Here is a 15,067-nt window from a genome sequence, read left to right on the forward strand (position 1 = left end):
GGGGGAATGGGGAATCATTCTCCCTTAAGCAGTTTCCGGACTTATTCTCCCATATTCGCCGCTGGACGAAAGGCCCTCCCGTATCCCTACTAATGGGTTTGCGGCAAGGGCAGAGTCAAAGCTAATATTGATCCAAGCTGTTCCATTAGCCCCCCTCCTTCTGCTCTCCCCGCCCCCCTTAAAGTGGAACCATCTGCCAACACCTTCTGTCTCATCCTGGGATGGTTTACGCTGTCATATCCTGTTGATCACCGGGAAGGGGAAGAAAGGGAGATGCTCTTCCGTGACTGTATAGGTCATCGGTGGAGTGATGGGGAAGCCGGGGGGGTGGGGTGGGGAGATGGCTGCCGTTTAGTTCGCTGGAGTAAAGGTAATTCTGCGCCAGCTGATTTTTGTTTGACACAGTCTGTGTCAGGAGTCTGTGTAGGAACGGCCTTGTGGGATCAGAAGGGACTCCCTTGCAGCCCGGCATCCCGTTCCTAACAGCAGCCAGCTGGACATCTCCAGGATGGTGGGGAAGGGCTGTGTTTCAGTGGAAGAACCTCTGCTTGGCATGCAGAAGGTCTCGGGTTCAATCCCCGGCATCTCCAGTTGAAAAAAAAACCAGGCAGGAGGTGACAGTGAAAGACCTCAACCCTGGAAAGCTGCTGCCAGTCTGAATAGACTATCCTGACTTTGATGGACCAGTGGTCTGATTCAGCAGAAGGTGGCTTCAGGTGCGTTTGGGGAGCGGCCGTGGCTCAGTGGAAGAGCCTCTGCTTGGCATGCAGAAGGTCCCAGGTTCAATCCCCGGCATCTCCAGTTAAAAATGACCAGGGAGTGAGTGATATGCAAGATCTCTGCCCAGGACCCTGGAGAGCCGCTGCCAGTCTGAGTAGACTGTACTGACCTTGATCTGATTAAATACAAGGCAGCCTCCTGTGTGTTCATGTTCTGTTGTCCATTTTTGAGAAGTATTCTGCCTCTGAACGTGGAGGCGCCTCACTTAGCAGTTCAAACGGGCAAACGTTCTACAGCATCTGAGAATGAAAAGATGTACAACGAAGGAGAAGTTTGAATATCCCCAGTTAAGGCGTTCGTCTCTACTGCATGGCCCCAGTCCTCCCCCAAGGCTTAGCTACACATCGGGAGACCTGGTCATGGATCCCCAACAGAAGGCATTGTTTTGCTTTTGCACCGCAGTCCTAAGCAGAGTTACATCATTCTAAGTCCACGGAAGTTAATGGGCTTTTAATAGTGCGATTCCGTTTAAGAAAGCATTGTTGATGTGCGTGAGACAGTGAAGAGTAATGTTGTCATCCGGACACCAGATGGCGCTGTGGGACCACTCTTGCCACCCTAATAGGTGGCAACGGGGAATACCAGGACAATTTTGCTTAATCCTTTCCAATCCAGAGTCATCTTTTGCACTTGAAGGGGTGCTGGGTACGTGTTTCAGCTCAGAATGATTGTGACTAAAGAACAGTGGTTATTAAAACGTGGAAGTTGCTGCCAAAGGATGTGTTGATGGCCACAGGCATAGACGGCTTTAGAAGGGGATCAGACGGGTTCATAGAGTATAGGTATATCAGTGGCTACTAGCCGTAGTGACTAAAGGGAACCCCCTCCATGTTCAAAGGCAGTAAAGGAGAGCCTGTTTGGTGTAGGGGTTAGGAGCATGGACTCTAATCTGGGAGAGCCGTGGTTGATTCCCCACTGTTCCACAGGCAGCTGCTGGTGTGACTTTAGGTCAGTCAGAAGTTCTTTTAGAGCTGTTCTCTCAAGGGCAGTTCTCGAGAGAGCTCTCTCAGCCCCACCTGCCTCACAGGGTGTCTGTTGTGGGGAAGGGAAGGGGAAGGGATTGTAAGCCGCTCTGAGACTCCTTCGGGTAGTGAAGGGAAGGGTATAAATCCAATCTCCTCCTCCTCCTTAACTTTGGAATCCCAGCAGCAGCAGGCAGCAGCAGGGGAAGGCCTCGGCCTCTATGCCCTGTTGTTAGTGAATAGAATTTAGCTTCTGTTCTTACCTGAGGGTTACCAACCTTGAACAGGGTATGAGGTTTGTATGTGGGAAACGTATATGGTTGCCACCTTTTGTTACCACTTTAGTTCTTGTGCCTTTAACATCAAAGTCCCTGCAGTTCTCACGCTGCTGCTGAACAAAGTCGGGGTCCAGTGGCACCGTTAAGACCAGCAAAGTTTAATTCTGTGTATAAGCTTTTGTGTGCATGCACAGTGCGTGCACGTGGAAGCTTATACCATGAATAAAACTTTGTCGGTCTTAAAGATGCCACTGGTCTCCAACTTTGTTCTGTTGCTTCAGACCAACGTAGCTGCCCACCTGACTGAAGAGAAGAAGAAGAGGTTGGATTTATACCCCGCCCTTCACTACCCAAATGTGTCTCAGAGCGGTATACAGACTCCTTTCCCTTCCCTTCCCCACAACAGACACCCTGGGAGGTAGGTGGGGCTGAGAGACCTCTGACAGAAACTGCTCTTTTTCAAGAACAGCTCTTATCAGAACTATGGCTTGCCCAAGGTCATCCAGCCAGGTGCAAGTGGAGGAGTGGGGAATCAAACCCGGTTCTCCCAGATTAGAGTCCAACTGGCTTTACGGTTGTATACCCTGCCCTTCACTACCCAAAGGTGTCTCAGAGCGGCTTACAAACTCCTTTCCCTTCCCCTCCCCACACCAGACACCCTGTGAGGTGGGTGGGGCTGAGAGAACTCTGACACAAACTGCTCTTTTTCAAGGACAGCTGTGCCAGAGCTTGTGACTGACCCAAGGTGCAAGTGGAGGAGTGGGGAATCAAACCCGGTTCTCCCAGATTAGAGTCCACACACTTAACCACTACACTGAAAGCGCAGCCACAGGCCCAACGGGTTGGTCTCTGTTCGGCTGGCAACTAATGGAAGCTCTGTTTTTTGTTCTCTTGCTCAGATCAACGTACTCCAGGCCAAGAAGAAGTTTGAAATTCTGGATGCGGTAAGACTTAAGATTATGCCTTCGCGATCACCCATCTCCTCGCCAAGAGCAGTGAAATTAAAGAGATGGAAAATATTTAAGCCGGTTTACCCGGTATTTTAACAGCGTTCCGTGCGCCTTGGTGTTTAGTCATGCTGGCCACATGACCACGGAAATGTCTTCGGACAGCGCTGGCTCTTCGGCTTGGAAACGGAGATGAGTACCGCAACCCTAGAGTCGGATTTGACTGGCTTTCGAGCAAGGGAACCTTTACCTTTACCTTTTTACCCGGTATTTTAGAAATAGCCCTTTACCTGGTATTTTAGAAATAGACTTGCCAGGTTCCCCCTGGCCACCAGTGGGGTGTGAGTGGGGGTGGTCAGATCCAGTTTGGGAAACGCCTAGAGATTTGGGGATGGAGCCTGGGGAGGACAGGGACCTCCGTGGGATACGATGCCATAAAGACCTTCAAGCAAAGGTGTCGAACTCATTTGTTATGAGGGCCGGATGTGACATAAACGTCACTTTGTCAACTGGGCCATGTGTGTCGTAAACATAATATCAGGTACTGGAGATAGAAACTGTATAAAGGACAGCAGCTGGTAAGCTCCAAGTTGGTGTATCCTCACTGCAAGGCCCCCTGGGCTGGGAGGGTGTGTGTGCAAAGGAAAACCCACATGGGTAGTCTGGAGAGCCAGCCGTGCAGCACTGGGCAGATGTTCCCAGGCGGCTTGACTGCTGCAGACGAGGTTGTTCTGCCATGCTGAAGCCACAATCAGAGTGGCTCCACCCACTCCCCTCCCCCAGCAGTCTCCTGTTCCCTCCCTTGCACTAGTTGTTCTATTTGCCGGCGGGCCACAGAGGAGCCCTGGACGGGCCGGTTCTGGCCCCCGGGCCTTATGTTTGACACCCCTGCCTTAAAGCCATAGAGTCCGCCCTCCAAAGCATCCATTTTCTCCCGGGGAACTGTTCACCGTAGTCTGAAGGTGAGCTGTAATTCCAGGAGATCCCCAGGTCCCACCTGGAGGCTGGCATCCCTATTTTTGGAAGATTCCTAGATAACTACCGCCCCCTGAACCACAGGTCCCAGTATGCCTTGCAGAGCCATACCAGGATAATTAAACCTATCGGTGCTAAAGTGAAGTTCTCTGAATAAAGACAGCCAGTGGCCGGGGGAAGAGGGCACTCCTCCAAACTGCACCTTCTTCCCTGGCTATTTGTTGTTTATTTCTTCAGAGAGCCACAAACCAAAGCTCCGTGGATTTGACGAAGTCTCTATACATTCACGCATTTATTTATATTATTTATGAAGCGTGAATCGGGGCGCTGAATTAATAATACATGCATACAAAGTTAAGAACGACCACAGCCTGCAGTCTGCTTTATAATGGGGAAAGGCTGTCAGTAACTCAAGTCGCCCATGTTCCTGGGGTCTGCACCAAACTCCTTTATTATTTATTTATTTATTTATTTATTCCACTTTTACCCCGCCCTCCCCGCAAGTGGGCTCATTCATTCATTTATTTAGATTATGTATAAGCCACCCTTTCCATAAGAACAAAACTCGGTTACCTTCCTGGCTTCAGTCAAGGTTTAGGCCCCCTCTTCGAAAGAACTCCCCGGTTTCTTTTGTTCTACAACTTTTTGTTCCAATATTTATACCATGCTTTCCCCTCCCCGACGGGGACTCATAGTGACTCACAACGTCCTTCTTCCCTCCTCCATTTTATCTTCACAACACCCGCCCAGATAACTCATAAAAATCAGATCACAGATAAAAGATAGAACAGATAAAAGGAAGTCCTTCTTCAGCCAAAGTGTCATTAACACGTGGAATTCACTGCTGCAGGACGTGGTGGTGGCTACAAGTATAAACAGCTTCAAGAGGGGGTTGGATAAGCATATGGAGCAGAGGTCCATCAGTGGCTATAAGCCACAAGGTATAAATGGAACACTTTGTCTGGGGCAGTGACGCTCTGTCTTCTTGGTGCTCGGGTGGGCAACAGTGGGAGGGCTTCTGGTGTTCTGGCCCCACTGGTGGACCTCCTGATGGCACCCGGGTTTTAGCCCCTGTGTGACACAGAGAGGTGTACTGGATGGGCCATTGGCCTGATCCAACATGGCTTCTCTTATGTTCTTAAGTCAGAAGAATGGCTGGCTCAAGGTCTCCCAGATAATAGTCTGAGAATTTTACCGCTGCACCATGCTGGCAACACAATCTGTAGGATCAGTCAGACCAGCTCGCTTAAGGACGCTGCCCAGACATGCACCAGATCAGAGCTACAAAGAGTCTCCGTAAGATGTTCTTCTCGATGGCTGCTCCTCAACTTTGGAATTCTGTTCCCTTGGTGCGTTGGATCCATATCAGCCTTTGGAGCCCGAGTTAGGGTAGAATAATAAGCACACTCTTGCCCTTGGAATGGGGTGGTGTATGCGGTTAATAAACCTGACCTGGGTAGCCCAGGCTAGCCTGATTTTGTCAGATCTCGAAAGCTAAGCAGGGTTGGCTGTGGTCCATGTTTGGATGGCAGACCACCGTGCAGAGGCAGGCAATGGCGAGTCACCACTTGCCTTGAAAGCCATATGGGGTTGCTGTTAACTCGGCTGTGACTTGACAGCAGGGGTCGTTTCGTAGAAAAAGAGCTAGGGGGACTCATTAGCATAACTCATTAGCATATGCCACACCCCCTGACATCACCGGAAGTGTGTCATAAGGCCACACACCCCGCCCCCAACGGTCCCGGCCACCGCCGCCGGCCTTGCAGCTCCACTGCTGAGCCCCATGAGGGGCCCGGCGGTGGACCTGCAAGGCTGGCGGGAGTGCAAGGAAGCCCCGTGAAGGCCCTCCCTGGCCACCGTCGTCATGTGCCCCGCCCCCCGTACCTCACCCGGGGAAACTGCGATTCCCCGCGATCCCCCCCGAAATGACCTCTGCTTGACAGCAAGAAGTGACCGCCCCTTCCTGGGACCTTGGCCCATCGGAGAATCCAGGAAGTTCATGAATGCAGGCAAAGGCAGCCACGCTTTCTGATTGGACAGTTTTTACCTTGTTATATATGGGCTTTGCCCCTTGTAAGCCGCCCTGAGCTCGCTTTGCGGGGAGGGCAGGGTAAAAAATCCCAATAAATAAATAAATAAATAAATAAATAAAATAAGCTCATTACCTCCAAGTGAGGCCTGAAGGCTGGAATGACAACCGATCTCCGGATGTCGGAGAAAACAACCAACAACAAAGGTGAGCTACACAGTAGTGAGAACAGTCAACAAAAAGAACTGTGTGCCAGCACTGTAAATCAAATCCAAATATTCTTATTATTATTTTAAGCAAATTAATGCACACTGTAATACTGTATGCACAGGACAGTAGCATACAGGTAAGTACCCCAAATATCTTCTTCAAAGGATGTACAAAGGAAGTATTTCCTGCTATGACTGTTCCTTTAAATTTGGTTACAAGTGGTTTTGTAAACTGTCATCAAGAACACCTGGTGGGCCCTTCGTAGGAGGCTTTGCAGGAAGGTTGGACGACACAGCTTTCCAGCGTGATCCACTTCAGGGGACTGTGTCCCAGTAGAAATTGCAACAGGGAATGCTGTTCCTATTGTAAGAATGGGTTCTTGATGACAGTATGAAAAGATATGTAATTTCTAGGGTTTTTAGCTTTACAGAGTATCCGCCTGGAGCAAAATTTACTCAGATCTGTTCTTTGAGGAAGCATATGGGAGATGTGTTTGGGATAAGCTAGCATTCATGCCAGTGAAAGAAGGATGACCGGCACGGTGAAAGAATTTTTTGTGTACTTAGTTTGAACAGCTAAAGGAGTTGTTTCTAATAGTGTGACTTGGAAACGACTCTACTCACACTTTTGTGCATCCTCTGAAGAAGATATTCTGTATATTTCATCTGTATGGTGCAGTCCTTATGCGCATACAGTATTACAGCGTGCATTAATTTGCTTAAAATATTTGGGTTTTATATACAGTGTTGGTACACAGTTCTTTTTGCTTATGCTCCTCTGGAGAAAATGGCTGCTTTGGAGGATGGACTCTGTGGCATCCTCTCCCTAAAACCTGCCCTCCCCAAGTTGCACCCCCAAAATCTGCAGGAATTCCTTCATCTGGAGTTGGCAAGGTGGCTGTGCTGATCCCATAGTCAGGGGTCATTTCCTGCAGGAGCGCACAGGAGCGGAGCTCCGGCAGTAAGGAGCCCAGGGGGTGGGCACATGCAACAAGCCCCACCCCCTGCTCCCAGCAGCCCTCAGTTGGGCCATGAGGAGCAAGAAGCAGCCAGGTAAGTTGCAGAGCCCCCCCGGGCTCAGGTATAAGCTCTCCCTCCTCTGTGAGGGCAAATCTGCGCGTCCCCCCCCCATAGCTAGCAATCCAAAACAGTCCAGTGGCACCTTTAAGACCAAGTTGTATTTAGGTACAAGCTCTCCCTCCTCTGTGAGATCTGCACGTTCCCCCCCCCCCCCAAGGCCCGAAACCAAAAAGATCCAGCGGTGGGTGTTGCCTTCTGACATAGTTCCGAGGATTTCAGGGGGCGTGGCATAGGCAAATTAGTTATGCTAATAAGTTATGCTAATGAGCTCCTGCACCTCTTTTTCTATGAAATGACCCCTGCCCATAGTGATTCCAATCGATGGATTCCTTCTGGGGGGGAAATAGGTACAGTCAAATACAACTGAAGAAGGAAAGGTGGACTAGGGGCCATGACCGATTCATGACCTGATGCCACTCCTGATTGTATCCCAAGGTCCCTTGCAGCATCCTAGGGTTACCAACCTCCAGGTAGGGCCTGGAGTTCTCCAGAAATCACAACCGATCTCCAGGGATCAGTTCTCCTGGAGGAAAGGGCACCTCTGTGGCCTCACATCCCTGCGGAGTTCCCTCCCCAAACGATGCTCTGTCCAGGTTCTATCCCCAAAACCTTTGGGAATTTTTCAAGCCAGGGTTGGCAACCTTAATTACAAGGGAGCCTGGGTCTGCAGTCCTGGGCTTGTGCACAGGATTGTGCAGTCTTATCCAGGCGCACTCCAGCATATGTGATGTGAGCAGGGGTCATTTTGTAGAAAAAGAGGTGCAGGAGCTCATTAGCATAACTCATTAGCATGACTTATTTGCATAGGCCACACCCCCTGGCATCACCGGAAGTGTGTCAGAAGGCAACACCCACCGCTCAGGCTCCACTGGACTGTTTTGGATTGCTAGCTATGGGTGTGTGTGTGTGCAGATCTGTCCTCGCAGAGGAGGGAGAGCTTGTGCCTGAATAAAACTTGGTCTTAAAGGTGCCACTGGACTGTTTTGGACCAGGGGGCCAGTGGGGGGGGCTCTGCAGCTTACCTGGCTGCTTCTTGCTCTGACTGAGGGCTGCTGGGAGCAGGGGGGGGGCTTGTTGCATGTGCCCGCCCCCTGGGCTCTTTACTGCCGGAGCTCTGCTCCTGTGCGCTCCTGCAGGAAATGACCCCTGAATGTGAGGCTGCAATGCGGTGCACCTTGGCTGCAGCGCGCGATCGTAGCCGTGTTGCCCTCCGCTTCCGTTATGACTTCACAAAGGATGCTGGGGAGTGAGCTTCACTGGCTAAGCGAGGATTCGCCGAGCGAATAGTCCCACTGAAGGGAAGGTGTCTTGTGTGAGAGAGGGCCGCCTGCCCCCCATTTCTTTTCGCTCGCATTCTGACCTCCTTTTCCTTTTCCGGTTTCTCCAGATGCTTTCCTTTATGCACGCCCAGTATACCTTTTTCCAGCAAGGTTACAGCCTCCTCCACGAACTGGACCCCTACATGAAGAAACTGGCCACCGAGGTAAGAAACCCCTGGCTTCATCGGCCAAGCTATGCTCTCACGGATGTAGTTCATGCGTGCCGCAAAGTGTAAGAGATTCCAGCTGTGATTGCGAGCGGCCCCCCAAGCCCCCCCAAATCCATACTTGGAGAGACTTCAGATGCAAACCACGAGGACCCATAATTAGGGGGACCTCCAAGTAACCTTCTCTGTCGCCCACCAGCCCTCTGGGGAACTTTTATTTAAAAAGTAGTGTCACGCCAATGTTGCAATGTCACTTCCTGGAAATACCAGGAAGTGATGTCACAATGCTGGTGTGACACACGGACGGGATGATCTAGGACTCTGGATCCTAGATCGTCTTGTTGGCATCATGCTGGCAACGTGATATCATTCCTCTCTGTCCTTGCCCCCTCTCCCCTACCCATAATGCCGGCTGGCGTCTGCCTCCAGGTCTAGCGACCGAGATGTTATCTAAACTGACGGAGGCCTTTGCCTCTGAGCCTAGAGGTCCGATTGATGCTGACTGCCTCTGGGCCTAGGTTTTAATGAAACTAGCCGAGGCCTTCGCCTTTAGGCCAGACGGACTCGGACTTGGGTCTCCAAGGCAAATGCACATATCCCCTGTGTCAATTTAAGCCAAGTGATCACCCACTGTTGGAATAGTAATCCTCAGGTGTCCTTATGTGGCTGTGATTCTTTGGGGAGCTGCCAGCATGGTTTCCATCTCTTGACACCTTCGGCCCTGCTGAGGGCACGGGCGACCGCTGGCATCAGTCCGCACTTGACTGTTGGTCGGGCTGCAGAATCACATGACATCCTACCCAGTAACGATGTGGGTCAGGAGCCCATCTGAATTGCAGGCTCCATAGAACACTTCTCGGAATTACCGGCCGCAGACAGGGGTCTGCTGTGCAGGGGTTCACCGGCAGACCAGCAGAGGTAGACATCTTAAAACCACTGACTTGCCTTACGGCAGCAATCTCGTACAACAGCCCTGTAGTCAGTGCTCCCTCAAAGCTGTGGCGTCTTGTGAGCAAAAATTCTACTCTGTGAGCTCCTGGCATTAAAGTTGTGGGCGAGCGATTTGGCCGCTGCATAAATCAATTTGCTCTGGAGCCATCCTTCTTGAGCGAAGACAAAAATGTGTGAGCTGGAGGTTAAAAAACTATGAGCTAACTCACACTAACTCAGCTTAGCGGGAATACTGCCTATAGGGTAGGTCAGTATTGTTATCCTACACAAAAAAGCCCAACAGGAACTTATTAGCATAATAGGCCACACCCAACAGCAGACACTCATTAGCATATTAGGCCACACCCTCGACAGCACAGCCCATTAGCATATTAGGCCGCACCCCCATGTTACCAGAAGTGTGGTCATCCAGCCACACCCACCTTTTGCTTCTTATTCTGTTTACCTTGTTGTCAAAACCCAGGGCTTTTTTTGTAGCAGGAACTCCTTTGCATGTTAGGCCACACACCCCTAATGTAGCCAATCCTAATGAGTTTCTGCTCTTGGGTGTGGCCTATTATGCTAATGAGTTCCTGCTGGGTGCGGCTAGCTCAGGAGCCAGTCAGAACTCCGTTCCTGTGCGTTCCTGCCCAAAAATAGCCCTGATTCCTACACATTGCAGGCGAGGTCATCTATTTGTTCTTGAAACCTCGTCCTTCCTTCAGAGAGCTCCAGGTGACCTACAAGATTCTCTCCTCTTCTTCCTCTCCTGTGTTTTTAGGCCTACTCTTCTCCTCTGCAATATGAAAATAATAACCCCATAATAGTATGGAGGTAATCCTAACAGCAGCTGATGAAGCAGAGCAGATGCTGGGCAGTTCCCAAGCATGATAGTGTCACATCGTTCCACTGGGGAAACACAACAGGGTGGGAGGGCTTGGTTTGAGCTGAGAATGATCCAGTCTCTGGTTCCAGCTCCTGCCAACCTAGCAGTTCGAAAGCAAGAAATTGCAAGTAGATAAATAGGTACCACTTCAGTGGGAAGGTGACAGCGTTCCGTGCCCCTTGGTGTTTAGTCATGCCGGCCACATGACCACGGAAACGTCTTCGGACAGCGCTGGCTCTTTGGCTTTGAAACGGAGATGAGCACCGCAACCCTAGAGTTGGATTCGACTGGCTTTCGAGCAAGGGAACCTTTACCTTTATTCTGTAGTCACTATCGAATTGTACACCGTCTTCTTGAGAAGAAAGTCTCACTCATGATAAAGTCTGAGACGTGATACTTCAACGTGTCTCAGCTGCATGACGATCAAAACCCATTCGCAAAGAATCGGGCGACCCGATAGGAAGCCACAGATATCCTCCTGTTTCAGTTTCCTCTTTTTCAAGAATCGCTGTGATTTTACAGCCAATATTTTGCTAGAGAACTTCCCAGACACAACTACTAGAGAGCAGTGTTCCCTCTGAGCTGAGTTGGTGTGAGCTAGCTCACCGTTTTTTAGCTTCCAGCTCACACATTTTTGTCTTAGCTCAGGAAGGAGGGTTCCCGAGCAAACTGATTTATGCAGCGGCCAAATGGCTCGCTCACAACTTTAATGCCAGGAGCTCACAAAGTAGAATCTTTGCTCACAAGACTCCACAGCTTAGAGGGAGCATTGCTGGAGCGCTTCCTTTTGAACGGAATACACCCTTCTCCTGCTGTAGACTCTTAGGTGGGGTTTTGTGGCTGCGCCCACTATTCTATGTCAGACTCACAAAGGTCTGGGATCCCTGTCTCGAGCATTCATATGGTTGGGAGGAAGATTATCAGGTCCATGGAATTCCAAGCAATCATGACCGGCATTTGTTTCTTCTCTCCCTTGCTTTGTAGCTGGACCAGCTGGTGATCGACTCCGCAGTGGAGAAGCGGGAAATGGAGCACAAACACGCACTTATCCAGCAACGGGTGAGTCTGAGGCCCGCGGGTAATTCTCCCCTGCAATCTCGTAAGAAGAGGACACCTTAGCGTCCTTTTCCTGCCTCCTGTGGCACATCCCCCTGGAAGAACCAATCGCATTCCGTTCTTGCACTCTATCGCACCTGCACGAGGTGTCCTAAGGACTTTGAAATGTGTGAATCATCCCAGAGATTGGAGGGAACTGTGTTGGTTTGCAGAAAAACTCCAACCCCCCTCCCAACCCATTTGCTTTAATATCTTGTCATCAGGACTACCCAAGATATCACAAAACAGCACAATTTTGAGTTTCTGCATCAGGTAGGATTTCAGTGCAAAAAGAGAAGATGGGAAGGGAGGAGCTCATGGCCTAACGGAGAAGCCGATCAACTACGGTTCAAAGAGTCCTCTGATGGAACCGAGGACACGCTGGAGACTCACCCGGATTAGTGTTGGGGTCAACTGGTGTGGTTAGTCCAGTCCCAAGTAGTTAGTAGAGTGCTTCAATAAAAGCTACAAAAGCAGTAGTGTCAGTCTACCAGGTTACCCAGGTTACAAAGCGACACAGAGCCATGCTGCAAGTTTAACAGAGAAATACTTCTCTCTTTATTGGGGAAGTACACTTTGGATCGGAAAGAGTAGGGACAGGATAGAGTACTAACTTACTAGCGAAGGATGGAAGCAGATGGCAAGGGGCCCATCTGCCTCAGGGTGCCAAGAGAGGACAGCACGTTGTCCCTCTTGGTGTGTGCAGGGAGAGAGGTCGTCTTCATGAGAGTGAGAGAATGGAAGGAAGGGAAATTAGTCCCTGAGAACACAATCTGCATTTCAAAGAGGACAGTGACAGCAAGAGTAAACACGGGAAGGATAGGTCAGTGTGTGCCTATCTAGCTATCTAGTCTCTCTTGCCACTTGCTTCTGGAGGTCTAAGGCAGGGGACAGTGCCTTTACTTCCAACAATTAGGTGGGGTCATTTCCTGCAGGAACGCACGGGAGCGGAGCTCCGGCAATAAAGAGCCCAGGGGGCGGGCACATGCAACAAGCTCCACCCCCTGCTCCCAGCAGCCCTCAGTCAGAGCAAGAAGCAGCCAGGTAAGTTGCAGAGCTCCCCCCGGCCCCCCGGTCCAAAATAGTCCAGTAACACCTTTAAGACCAAGTTTTTTTCAGGTACAAGCTCTCCCTCCTCTGCGAGGACAGATCTGCATGTCCCCCCCCCCCCCCCGTCGCGCAATCCAAAACAGTCCAGTGGAGCCTGAGTGGTGGGTGTTGCCTCCCAACACACTTCCGGTAATATCAGGGTGTGTGGCATATGCAAATAAATTATGCTAATGATTATGCTAATGAGCTCCTGCACCTCTTTTTCTACGAAATGACTCCTGATAAAGACCCTAGTGTATCTTATTATAGTACATTGATAACAAAAACCTAAAGTACAATATATATCTTGTAAAAAGTCCACAGCTGCAGAAACAACTATGCAGACAGGATTCAGTGCTGTAGACTGTCTTGCTTTCTGATGAGAGATGCGGCAGTCGTCAACGCCAATATCATAGGCTGTTTTGCTTTCTGAAAAGAGATACAGCAAGCATCAAAGCGACACGCCTCCCAGGCAAAAGTTGCGTGTTTCGAGAAATTCTTCTTCAGGCAAATTATTTTTCCTGGAACCAAAGCTCACAGTGCTTCAGTGCAGAAGTCAAACAACTCTGTAGAAGGCTTCTCCGGTTCTCCATATTCTTCAGATGGGGCCTGCAGTTCTCCAGGAATTCCAACCAGTGTTTCCTTCTAAGCTGAGTTAGTGTGAGCTAGCTCACAGTTTTTTAGCCTCCGGCTCCAGAGCAAACCAATGGATGCAGCAGCCAAATCGCTCACTCACAACTTTAATGCCAGCGGGTCACAGAGTAGAATTTTTGCTCACAAGACCCCACAGCTTAGAGGGAGCATTGATTCCAACTGGTCTCTAGATGGCAGAGATCAGTCCCCCTGGAGAAAAATGGCTATTTTGGAGAACAGACTCTATGGCATTATACCTTGCTGCAGGGTCATTTCGTAGAAAAAGAGGTGCAGGAGCTTATTAGCATAACTCATTAGCATAACTTATTTGCATATGCCACACCCCCTGATATCCCCAGAAGTGTGTCAGAAGGCAACATCCACCACACAGGCTCCACTAGACTGTTTTGGATTGCTAGCTATTGGGGGGGGGGGACGTGCAGATCTGTCCTCGCAGAGGAGGGAGAGCTTGGGCCTGAATAGAAATTGGTCTTAAAGGTGCCACTGGACTGTTTTAGGCCGGAGGGGGGGGCTCTGCAGCTTACCTGGCTGCTTCTTGCTCTGACTGAGGGCTGCTGGGAGCAGGGGGTGGGGCTTGTTGCATGTGCCCGCCCCTTGGGCTCTTTACTGCCAGAGCTCCACTCCTGTGCGCTCTCACAGGAAATGACCCCTGCCTTGCTGATGTCCTTCCCTTCCCTAAACCCCTGCCTCCCCCGGGCTCCAGCCCCAGATTCCTTGGAATTTCCCAACCTGGAGCTGGCCACCCTCGGTTGGGCGCACAACAGTCTTTCCAAAGCTGAGACCGGGGACTTTGGAAGAATGGTAGTTCTCCCTCGGAGACGATCAAAGCCAGTGCCTTTTATACAGCTGAACTGAACTTAGCGGCATGTGATCAATTTGCGGTTTATCGGCCACCTTTTTGGGGGGAGGGGGTGAAGCCTGAACGCCCCCTCCTCGTCCTTTCCCTTCTGCGCTCCTTGGCCCTCGGAGAAGGACCTGTCAGGCAGGATTTAGTTCCTCGCTCGTCTCCGAGTCGACAGCCAGCGTTTCCCCCATCTCTGAAGCAGGCCTCTCCTTGGTCTCGCACATCTGTCCAGCTGGCTCCCCCTACCTTGTGGCAGCCACACGCTGGAGAGTCCCTTCCCTGCCAGATGGCCCACGCTTCCTCTTAAATCAGTCGCGGGCGGCTGAATGGCTGGAGCCGGAGCGCTTCTCCGGGGCCTCAGACCTGGCTGGAAAGCTGTATTTTCCTCCACTTCCCACAGAACTCCTCTTACAACAACGCCCCAGGGAGGGGGCTGAATGGATTGTCCGGAGGACAGCAGCGGAGGAGCAGTTTGGGAAGTCAGACGCTCCTCTCCCATGCCCCCCCTTTGCAAAGTCACTAAGCTCCCAAGCGGTGCTCCCTCTAAGCTGTGGCGTCTTGTGAGCAAAAATTCTGCTTTGTGAGCCACCGGCCTTAGAGTTGCGAGCGAGCGATTCTGGATGCTCTGGAGCCCTCCTTCCCGAGCGAAGACAAAAATGTGTGAGCTGGAGGCTAAAAAACTGGGCTGGCTCACACTAACTCAGCTTAGAGGGAACACTGATCTCTAGACTCTGGGCCTTGGCATGAAAAGGGCTTCGTTTGCATTTCCGGGAGGTTTGACATGAAAGGCCCAGCCGAGACCCAGAGGAAACCGTTCTCCCCC

General features: G+C 50.8%; 1 protein-coding gene across 1 annotated transcript in view; it reads left to right on the forward strand.

Annotated features, from left to right (window-relative positions):
* ACAP3 (ArfGAP with coiled-coil, ankyrin repeat and PH domains 3) overlaps window positions 1-15,067 on the forward strand; it is a 135,292-nt gene that overhangs the window by 51,023 nt on the left and 69,202 nt on the right. Inside the window, exons 7-9 of the mRNA XM_015412255.1 lie at window positions 2,920-2,964; window positions 8,648-8,743; window positions 11,547-11,621. Of these exons, the coding sequence (XP_015267741.1) occupies window positions 2,920-2,964; window positions 8,648-8,743; window positions 11,547-11,621 (216 nt within the window). The remainder of the gene's footprint in view (window positions 1-2,919; window positions 2,965-8,647; window positions 8,744-11,546; window positions 11,622-15,067) is intronic.

This window comes from Gekko japonicus, unplaced genomic scaffold, assembly GCF_001447785.1.
Source record: "Gekko japonicus isolate JY-2015 unplaced genomic scaffold, Gekko_japonicus_V1.1 scaffold2890, whole genome shotgun sequence".
NCBI classification, from domain to species: Eukaryota; Metazoa; Chordata; class Lepidosauria; order Squamata; family Gekkonidae; genus Gekko; species Gekko japonicus.